The sequence below is a fragment of the Rhagoletis zephyria genome, unplaced genomic scaffold (assembly GCF_001687245.7).
Source record: "Rhagoletis zephyria isolate East Lansing unplaced genomic scaffold, Rhagoletis_zephyria_1.1 Rzeph_scaffold_00861, whole genome shotgun sequence".
Taxonomy (NCBI): domain Eukaryota; kingdom Metazoa; phylum Arthropoda; class Insecta; order Diptera; family Tephritidae; genus Rhagoletis; species Rhagoletis zephyria.
Genome location: NW_016157945.1, coordinates 1 through 11,298, shown reverse-complemented (window position 1 = coordinate 11,298; position 11,298 = coordinate 1). Strand labels below are relative to the sequence as shown.

The 11,298-nt window shown below is 44.4% G+C and overlaps 1 protein-coding gene across 1 annotated transcript in view; it reads right to left on the bottom strand.

Annotated features, from left to right (window-relative positions):
- Positions 1 to 10,315, bottom strand: part of LOC108361828 (histone-lysine N-methyltransferase, H3 lysine-79 specific-like) — a 22,088-nt gene extending 11,773 nt beyond the window's left edge. Inside the window, 7 exon segments of the mRNA XM_017614592.1 lie at positions 401 to 2,954; positions 2,956 to 3,620; positions 3,623 to 3,721; positions 3,724 to 4,917; positions 6,126 to 6,301; positions 7,262 to 7,845; positions 8,889 to 10,315. Coding sequence (XP_017470081.1) covers positions 401 to 2,954; positions 2,956 to 3,620; positions 3,623 to 3,721; positions 3,724 to 4,917; positions 6,126 to 6,301; positions 7,262 to 7,845; positions 8,889 to 9,167 — 5,551 coding nt within the window. The 5' untranslated portion in view covers positions 9,168 to 10,315.
- Between the last annotated feature and the right edge of the window lie 983 nt (positions 10,316 to 11,298).

Genomic DNA, 11,298 nt, shown 5'->3' with positions numbered 1-11,298 from the left:
AAAAAAAAAAACCCTTCACAAATACCTAGCCATGGCAATTGGTTTGTTCTACAAGCTTTCCCGCCTGCTTCGGTAAATAGAGCGTAAAAATAAGTTAATCTCTCACTAGTGTCAAAAATGTGTCAACCCGTGCCAAAAGTGCCCAAAGCATGAGGAACGCAAAAAACCACTTTTCGTGGCCGGAATCAACAAATCTGTTCTAAAAAATGGTACCCGCGGACTCGTGTGGAACAAACCTAATATAACATTTATCGCTTATTAAAGTGCAAGAAATTTAACTTTGAGTTAGCAGAGAAAAGAGCTTAACTATGTATGTCGAGAAAACGTTGTTTTTAGAGATGATTAACAATACTAACTCGCTTTTCGCAAGTAAAATAATGACACTACTTTCATCACTCACCTTCCAACGGCGGATTGCTGCCATTCAAACGGTTTCCGCGTCCACTGTTGCGTTCCTTGCTGCTCGACTTATGCGAATGCGATTGTTGATTATGATGATGATGATGCTGCTGCTGCTGCTGCTGTTGTTGTTGCTGCTGATGATGATGTTGTTCATCGTTGAAATATGCTTCGATACAGCCTTTCATTTCGGCGCGTGGCAAGCTAACCGGCTGATAGTCGCGACCACGTGAGCCGCTACTAGCACCGCCAACATTACCGCCAGCAGCGTTTCGGGCAGTCGTTTCCCTACCACCGCCACCACCTACACCTCCAGCACTCACAGCCATTTGTTGTTGATATAGTGACTGATTCTGTATGTCACGCGCAGCATTGTAGCTGATATTATTACCTCGACCACTACTCGATGATGCTGATGATGTTGTGGCTGCCGCAGCACTACCAGTCGCTGGCTTGTGATTGTAGGCAACATGCGCTAGCGTAGCTAAATTGTGTGTGGCCTGAGTAGGAGGTGGCGATTTGCGTCCACCACTACTACTATTGCCCATAGTGCGCGGCGAGACGTCTATTGCGCTGCCTTGCACATGCGCCGCTTGCTCATCAAAAACACGCACGTGCACACGCTCGGGACGTTGCGCATTCGGATTGATGAGCAGACGGTCATGCGCCGCGCGATCTATGTAAGTATTAGCAGCAACTGCACTGCCAACAGCATTGGGTGGCGCACCGACTGTGCTCATATTTACTGCCGCATTGATTATGCTCTGATGCGATATCTCGAGCGTACGCTCGATTTCGCCATTCACCAGATCGCCAATGGTTTTCGTTGAGAGTGGCAATCCAGCAGCTGCGCCTGTAGGCGGCATTTGCTGATTGAGTTTCTCTTGTGAAAGGTGACGGCGCAGTGCCATTTTCGCTGGTGACACCTGCGTATAATCCGGTTGTGATGAGTTGGAACTCGGACGACTCGGCTGCGATAACGGTTGCTGGCCGCCGCCACTGTTGTTCTGATGTGGCGGTAATGGTTGTGAGACCGCGGATTCGCGACTATTGCTGCGCTCGAGCGACATAAGGCGATCGCGTGTCGGTGGGTAGTACATAATGGCCGAATCTGAGTTGGCCGAACTGGAGCGTGGCGCCACGATCACTTCCTCAGCAAGTTGCTCGCGGCTGTTTGAACGTTGCGATGCGCTTAAGATGAGATTTTCTGCGGCAACGCCGGGAGCTTTGAACTCCATTTGTTGCATCAGATGTTGATGGCCGGCACCTGGGTGATGATGGGATGGCGCGCCGCCAGCAGCTGCAGCAGCGGCAGCCATCATCATTGCTTGATGTTGCTGCTGCTGCTGCTGTTGTTGTTGTTGCTGCTGCTGCTGTGCAGCGTAGTGTTCGTAACTTGCCGCGCTGACAGAGCTGCGACGACGATGATGGAAGGCCAAGTCAGCTGGTGAGGCGCCAACTGCCGCGGCAGAGCCATAGTGCGCATGCTGCTGCTGCTGCAAATGTGCTAAGTGCTGTTGCTGCTGCTGTTGTTGTTGAAGGTGCACATTGTGTTGCTGTTGCTGATATTTAGCAGTGCTACCTTTCTGCCCGCCCGTTGCAGCGGAAGACTGTTGCTTGCCGCCGCCATATTTGCCTGCACCCACGCCGCCGCTGCCGTATTGGCTATTGGCGGTAGAGAGTGGTGGCGTTATTGGTGATATGGTGGTGTTAGCATTCAAATGTGTTGGCCCCTGGGTAGCGACGGTGATGAGGTTGCTCAAATTGTTTGGCGGCTGTGCCTGTGGTGGCAACGGCGGCAAATGATTGTGGTGCGCGTGTTGTTGGTGGTGCATTTGCATTTGCTGGTGCGCGTGTTGCTGCTGATTCATGTTGTTCATAGATGCCGCTGAGTGTTTGCTGCGCTTCGTCGCCGGAGACGATTGTTGTGGAGCGGAGGACAAATTCAAATCATGCATGTGGGTGGCTGACGACGAGCCAGGGATTTGATGTGCGGCCGCCTTGCGATGTTCCTGATCCTCATTTAGCGCCGAAGTGATAATGCTCTTAAGGCGGTCCTCGAAGTTAGCCACTTTGGGAGACTCCTGTATGCCGGCAGCAGCTGCAGCAGACATTAAGGACTTGCGCGCGCCAGGCAGTTCACATTTCGGCAGCATGCCGACCGTGCTGCGCAAACCGTTACCACTTGCGGAAGGTGATTGCAGCTGCTGCTGTGGCAGCTGTTGCTGGTGTTTGCCTGCAGCTATGGGCGCAGGCATCAGATTGCTATCGGCCACATAAATGGAAACCGATGGTAAATGCTCGCTGCTCGAGCTGCGCGCATGTTGCTTCTTCTTTGACGGCGGCGTTGTCGGCACCTCCTCGTGGTATTGCGCCATATTGTTATTGTTGTGGTGGTGATGGTGCATGTGTGCGGCCTGTGGCGGCGCCAGTTGCTTTCCACCAACTTGCGGGCCAGCACCAAGCGCTGCATTGTTGTACGAGTTGCCAACACCGGCAGTTGCTGAAAATTTGCCTGCCTCAATCTGACGACCGGTCTCCAGTATCTTTTGCGCCTAATACCTCGGGATTGCTCTCCTCGATCTTGCCTACGTCCGGCACATCGGGCCACTCCTGGGAACGCGTACGATGATCGCGACTACGGCGCGTGCTCCTAGACGAAGCATGCCCTGAAGATTTGCTAGGCGTTGTGGGCGCGCTATGGGACACGGCACCAGCACCTGATGTGCTATTTGATGCCGTCATAGTAGTCAGCTGCAGCGGTTGTGTCGCGCCGCCACCGGTACCTGCTGGTATTAGCGTGGCGGGCATCATTGTTGGCGTTCCGCTTAGCGCTGGCGATGAGGTCGCCAATATCATGTTGGTGCCTTGAGCAAGCAACGCCGCTGCAGTGCGTCGCTCTTCGGCGGCTTTCTCCAGAAGCGCGGCCTCCTTCTCAATGCTCGACACTTGCGCGTACAACTTCTTGCGTTGCGCCAACGTGTTGGCGATCTCCTTCAGAACCAACTCGTGCGCAGCGGTTTCGCTTAACTCACTCACACTGCCAGAAGGCAGTTCCAGTTTGGTGCGTCCATTGGTGCCGCAGGTCTGCTGATAATCCGGCAAATGCTGCAGGTGTTTCTTTAGCATGCGTTTCTGCTCCAACTCACAGACCGTGACCTGCGATTGTATCTTCTTTGCGATGCCCTGCAATTCCTTATGTCGTCCCACGATCTCCTTGCCTTTGTTATCAGATCATTCGGTGAGGTCACATTGATGCCTAGCTCATTCATGCGCGCCTTTAGCAGCATCACACTATCATCGATTAGCACCTTAATCTGTTGTCCAGCTGGCAGGCACGATTCTTAATGCGCTGTTTGCGCTCCTGCTCCAGCTGTATTTGACGTTTTATATTCGGCACAAACGACCTCGCCTTCATCTGATCTATCATTGCCATGTATTGCGAACGGAAGACATCCAATAGAATCTGCAATGCATACGGTGTATCCTGGGGCGCCTCCGGTATTTCCAACTCCGTGTGCGACATGTTACGCGTCAACAACGACGTCAGCTGTTGGTCCACACAGCCTGGTGCCGCTGGCAATTTCTTGCTCAGCACCTCGTGTGACGTGCTCAACAGCGTCTGCTTGTGCAGCACATCCAGCCCGGCGATCTTCAGTGATTTGCGTCCGCGCGCACCCTTCTTCATGCGGCCCTTGCGACCACGTACGCCGCCGCCGCCACCACCACTGCCAGCGCCACCATCCTCCTTCGACGAAGAGTCTTTGCTGTTCGCCGTAGCGGCTGCAATAGCGGCCGCTTGTGCTGCCGCCTCGCGTGCAGCGGCCGCTTCACGTTGGGCCGCCGCAGCAGCAGCGCTCTTGCTTGCAATTGCCGCCTTGCGCGTAAGCTTCTTGCGCTTCTTCTGCGTGACGGTGGTGCGTACGTTACGCGCCGTCGTCGTTGTCGTCGTCGTGGCGCTGCTAAAATTATTATTATTGTTCTCCTCATCATCGGACTGCGACGACTTGCCCTTCGAGCTGCTGCACCAGTCGGACCAGATCTTGCGTGTGGCCCCCCGGTTACTGTTGGCGGTGCCGCCAGTTGTGCTGCCATTCGCCGCTTCGCCTTCGCTTTCGGTCGACGTGTCCATGTCCATGTTGCTGTTACTGTTGTTATTATTGCGATGCGCCTGGGCTTGCTGTTGTTCGCGTTGTTGTTGATTTCGAGTGGCCTTGGACGACGTCGTCATGGAAGTTGTTGTCGCCGACGATGCTGTCGTCGCCGTCGCCGCTGCTGTTGCCGTTGACTGATTGTGGTTGCTATTGTTGTTGTTAATATGAGCCGCGGGCGAATTGGTGCGTTGCGTGTTGCTGTTGGAGCAGTTCGAAGATGACGAGTTGGCAGCGGAGGAGCTAGAGTGCGCGTTGTTGCTGTTGCTGTTGCTGTTGTTTTGGTTTTGGTTATGATGGTGATGATTGTTGAGTGCGTGATTGTTAGCCTCACGTTTGGCACGATCGCGTGTGGTACGCGTGGAACCTGGAAGAAGGAAGAAGAGGGAGAAAATGAGAATTTGATTAGTTAAAGGGACAAAAGAAATGTTTCGGGGTAGGGGAAGGCGCCAACGACGTTTTGCGCAAAATCGGTACACAACATAAATAATTGGTCTCGCCTTTTGGGATACACAGAATTAACAAAAAAATAAAAATAAAGTAGAAACATATTTTTTTTTAATTAAAATTGCAAATCCAACAAAATGCTGGAAGGAACATAAACGAAACTGAGCGGATGTGTTTCATGAATTTGAATTGAATTGAAATGCCTTGTGTTGTAGGGTGACTGTTTTGTGTGAATTTTTTCGGACAATAGACCTTCCGTTTTTTTTTTTTCAGATTTAGTTCGAAGCGCAGCTCAATAGGTTTACTTATAACAGTTTTTTGGCGACTTTTTATACTAAATTTGTTTGTATTAATTATTTTTTGTTTACATTATTTCACGTTTTTGATTAATGCTTTATGATTCGTTTTTTTATAATTTCGTTATTAAATGTTTTATTAAAGATTTTTTGTTATCAATATCTTTTTGTAAATATTGATTAAGTTTGTTTATGTATGTACATATATTATTTTTATAATTCGTTTTAGTAAACGAGACTATCTTTTTCGCATTGGTGGTGTATGAACATTTTTTAACTGACTTCAAAAAAAGGAGGAATATTTTTTTATTTTTATATATTTATTAATTTTTATACAATTATTATGTATTTATTAATTCTTCTCTTTTTTTTTTAAGGAAAGGTGGTACCTCAGACGTGGTCCCATACTAATTTGTTTTAGGCCCGATCATTGGATCATGAAAAAATTAACGGTATTCCTAAAATTTTATATGAGAATTGAAGTCGGTTTTGATTTTTGCCTAACAATTACTTGTTTTTTGTATAATTTTTTTTTCTTTTCATAATTTAATTACTTAATTTATTTTTAATATATTATATTTTTTTTTTTAATTCCTTTACATTTCTTTTCCATTTTTAAATTGGTTTTTAATTTTTGTAATTCTCCTAGATTTATTATTTTGGTTTTTGTTTTTCTTTAATTTTTTGTTTTGGAAGCTATTCTTCATACTTTTATTTAACTATCATTATCTGCTAAGCCGCTCACTTTGACGGCATGTTTTTATGTATATTTTTTTATGTTTTTATTATTTTTTTTTATGTTTTCATTGATTTCGAACCCATTTGTACTTACCGACATGATCGTTTTCAGCACCTTTTTGAGTTTTCAGGCGTTGAAAATAACGCTCCAATATCGTACGATCAATTGTATGTAAATAGTACGATACTGGCTTACAGGTCCATGAGACCGAACCCTTGAGTGGCGGTATTTCGCTGACATGCATTATTGTGCCGATGTCGCTGAGGTTTCTGTGGAAGAGAAAGAGCAGAAACAAAAATTATATTCGCATCTTGACTATCGCTTATGCTGAGGTTCGACTAGGCATTGAAATGACAAACAACATGTGTGCTGTTAAAAAGGAAACCATCTAAGTAAATGACTATTTTTGTTAACGTAGCTTTTTATTAATTTATTGCCCAGTGGGCTAGAGTAGAGTAGAGAGACTAAATATCTTATCGACAAAGAAAGCCTTCCTCCTCTGGATTCTAAGACTCAAAGGCATAGAAGGCAACGAGGCGGGCATGATTGTCAGGAAGGCTGCAGCAGGCAACACCAATCGGACCATGCACCTCTTGAGCATAGGATCATAAAAGAGCTTAGAATAAAAGAAGGAACGAATAGCACTGGAATAAATTTACTTGGCAACGCCGGATAAAAAATTAAAAAACTTAATTGGTATGCAAACAAACAGGTCATTGCAAATTAAAAATTACCTTTACAAAATTAAGATCTATTCTAACCGAGCGCTTCATGCCGTTTTTGTGACGCAGGAGCTGAGATTTCTGACTCTAGCTCTCCGAATGCAAGGCAATATCGAAGAGACACATGCACTGGATGTCACCAAACACCCTAATGGATTTCTGAATCGAGTTAAAACTGGATTAGAGCACAGTATTTATTTACCTACATACATATGTATATATGTCCCACCAGTATACACTGGAATCGAGATAGATTTGGCTCCTTTCGAATATCATCGAAAATGCCCCGATCCCGAGATATTTCAGAATTACCGTGTTGATCGGATCAACGCTGCTTTAAGGCTTTTCATAAGCTGATTATGACGCATTAAATTAATCATCAGTAACTAGTATAGATATTTCGAATACATTTTTTTAGACAATTCTTTTTCAATTTTTTTTTTTTTTTTTTTTTGAATTTAAACTTCCACTTCTCTTTAATCCGAGTAACTTCTTTCACCAACTTACCTATCCGTAATGCGAAAATTCAGCGGACAAAACGATTTCGATGATACAATACGCGCACCATCACGCAAATCTGCGAAACGCTCCTTCAGCTGATGATCGACATTCGGTCCGAAGGCAAAATTATTTACGAAAACCAATGAAGACGAGGTAATCTTCTCACGATGTTCGTCAACTAAAAAATCGCCTTTTATCAATTTATATTCGCAGTAGCGTTTACCAAACCACGCCATAAATTGACGAAAATACGTATCCATGCGTTCGGCGTAGCGGGCGGGCGTATCTGCCTTTTCGATGCCCACGCACGCTTTAAGCGGAAAAGAGCCGGCCATTTGTAGTACAACTTGGCCAACACCCGAACCCAGATCAATGAATGTATCATCGTTGGTTACATTCACATGTTTGATCATTTGTTGGACAAGTTCATACGATGTCTCGCCATAGACTTCGGGTGAGAAGGGTTCGTAATTGTTGAGTTTATCCGGATCGAGTACGGCAGCATTATAGACTAATTGCAAAATATGTCTAAGTAAGCTGGGATGAGCGAATTTATTCAAACGCTCAGCGGGCAGTGAAGTTCCTTTTTCCTGTGAGAGAAGGAGAGAGAGAGAGAGCAAGAAGTAAATATTCAGTTATTAAATTAGTTCTATTTTTTAACAGAGTAAAAATTAATATATGAGAATATAAAATTTGTACATAGAAATTTCTCTACATAATATAATTTCAAGTGGACTCGCTCATTTTTTTGATACCAAATATGTATCTATTGGTACGCAGAGACGGTCCGGGACGGGTATTTATGGACCCGGCACTAAAGTTTCTGTTACAATGGACAGAGAGTCCACAGTTTTTCAGAGGACTTTTTACTTATATTTTCAGACAACTAAACGGACAGTAGGGGCGGCTGTAGCCATGTGGTTAGAGGTGCGTGCTTCCACTCCGTAGGACCAAGGTTTAATACCTGGTCAAACCAACATCCAAACAAAAATTATAGAAAAAGGTATTTTTGGAAGTAATGATCACCCCTCGGCAGGCAATGGCAAACCTCAGACTGCCAAGAAAAAGCGTCTCATAAAATCCATTTGCCGTTCGGAGGCGGCGTAAAACTGTAGGAGCCACCATTTGCATAACATCATTTGTATAACGCCACAAATTGGGGGAGAAGCTCGGCAAACCATTTAGCAAAATTCTAAGCGCCAAAATATGCAAATCTCCAGTAGGATGATCACCTACAAGTTTGTCAAGGAGTGTTTTGATATTCTCCCACTCTTGGCAGCGATGAACGAGATCGTCGGCGAACTGGATAGAGAAGGTTGATCATGTTTCTGTCCACTCAGGTAGTGGACTACGAGACTTAAGAGTTAATGAGTGGGTAAAGTACAAAGTAAGTAAAAGTAAAATTTTGGATTAATAAAACTTAGTAAGTTTTTAAATTAGCACAAATGTCCAGATTTCAAAGCAGCCAAATTCTATGTCCCGTTTTCATATCAAGCGTAAATACAAACAAGTTAGNTTCAAAGCAGCCAAATTCTATGTCCCGTTTTCATATCAAGCGTAAATACATACAATATGTTACCATTACAGCTACAGTAGTAGTATTTTTAAAATAGTTACAATAGTTAATACTCACCAATGCAACAATACTGTCAACAGCCTTGTTGAATCGATCGACAAGATTTGTCATAGTCTTATAGCAGGCAGTGTCAATTTGATTGAGATTAATCTCTTCGAATGCGGATGAGATGCTTGGCAATTCTTCGCACACGAACTTGATCGTGTCGATAATATCGATGCCATTGTCGTGCTTGTCCTGACCGCTGCCAACTTGTAGGGGCCAAGGGAAGGTGACCACTTCAGAGGAGCCAGCAGGAGAACGCAACACCAAATCTTTGACTTGTGGTGTTGCCATATTGTGTAACTGTGTCGAAATATTTGCTGTTTCACAATTTCGATGATGGCAATGCCGATGACGATGACAGCGCAGCCGATATTCTACATACGCGCAAAAGCAGAGCAGCTAGTCGCGACCAATCTATTCGAGAGTCGTCGGCAGCCAATGGGCAGTATTTTTGCTTTCGCGCGAGCTACGTTGTGTAGGATGATCTAGTGATTGGTGCGTTGAATGACGACGGAAGAGTGAATTGTGCGAGCTGGGTGGTCGGTCAGGTGGTTGGGCGTACGACGGGTGCGTTGGTACGGTAGTTGGCGAGCGTTAGTCGACGGTGCCTGAAACTCTACTACTCTTTCACTCAGCTACGATACAGATGCTTTGGCTTTCCGAGAATTCCCACTACGACTACAGACCACCGACGACCAACACCAACAACAGTTCCGACGACACACCGCCACCAACGCCACCAACAACGACACAATGGTGTTGCCGGTGATCACTTAACTTGACAATGTTTGGCAACGCCTCAGTCGCTTTCACTTTCAGATTTTCTTAGCGATGACTTTTGGAGTCTGATCTTGCACTAACGTAAAAGAGCGCGCAGGGGATTCAATTCGCAAGATTTGCATAGATTACACAAAGCGAAATTTGCTCGGAGTCAGACGAAGTGCACTGACGACTGACTGGTGGAAATGGCGCGCGCGCTCTTTTACTTTGTCCTCACTGCTTCTTGACAATCAGCCCACACACTGTGCTCTTACCACTTACGTCCTGCTGACTACTACTACTCGCATACGCTGGCCGCCAATTGCTGCTCTGGACACCTCCTTGTTGATGATTGTTCGCCGTGCGTGCTGTATTGATTTGATGAACTTATCGTTGTAATTTGTACTTTTTCTTCTAATTTTTTTGCTTATTCCACTTTTTTAACCTAATATTCAATTTTTATTTATTTATTTTTTTTTCGTTTGTATATTTTTCTTTTAAATTTAGATGTTTTCAGCTCATTTATGTATGCGTATGGGTGTCATTTACTATTTTTTTTTTTTTTTTTTTTGTGGATTTTAGTGTTTTAGGTGGTGAATTTGAGGATCTGCTTCGCTTGCTAATGATTTCGAAAAATGATTTAAATGATTTTTAAACACTAAATAAAAATTGCACTAAAGACAAAATATCTTTTGGCGTGAAAATATAACGAAAAAATTTTGCAGCGAAACAACAACAGCAACCACATTTCACAGGTATGTAGATTTTAGGTTGAGTAAGTGAAAGTGAGCGAGTGATATTGATGGAATTTATGGCTGACGCAGGTGACCAGCGAACCTGTCTGTTGAATGTCAGAAGGAATCTTGTAATGAACTAATGTTGTCACAGCTGCAAATAAGGCATGAAAATGGAATGCAAATAAGCCAAGTTCGTAAATTACGATCACTGATCACGAAATCAGATAAGGCAGATCTATGAATAAAGCAGATCTATAAATAAAACTAAGATGAGCAGCAGTTATCGAACCTCAAAAATGCTTGGTGCTCAGAAATTTCTTTGGAATTCGGAATCTGATCAGTGATCGTGTATTGGGCAGAACAACATATGTGAATATTTATGCAGACATCAAGAAGGTGGATGATGGTGAGTGAGTAGCTCAGTACCTGAATGAATAAATTTTGAGGCTTTGATCGCCGTTGTGCGGAATTAAGTAGTAATCTTCGAAGAAATTTTCAGCGAGTTCTAAAACTGTTTCTGAAAAATCTCGAATGAGAATCATACACAGCTTTATAGAGCTTGCAAAATATCGCTGGATAGCGACTAATGTACGAAAATATAGTTCAAAGCACATTCAAAAATTAGCAGAGATGCCAGAAAGAATTCAACTGCTTTTAGTTATTCTAAGCCTTCCGTTCGAAAGCTGATTTTCACTTTTATTTGCGTGACAACAATTGTCATTGTGGTAGTTTCCAGCTCAACCACATATGTATACAAATTCCTCCTTATTTCACTTTCTTTCTCCCTATTCCTGTAGCTTTCAAGAGTTAGTCAAATGTTTGTCAGTCTTTTGATACTTTATGTAGTTTTTTTGTTTTTGTTTTTGTTACAAATGGATTTCTGAAGTTGACGCTTTTGGTGGAATATGGAGTGAGCGAGCGTTGGA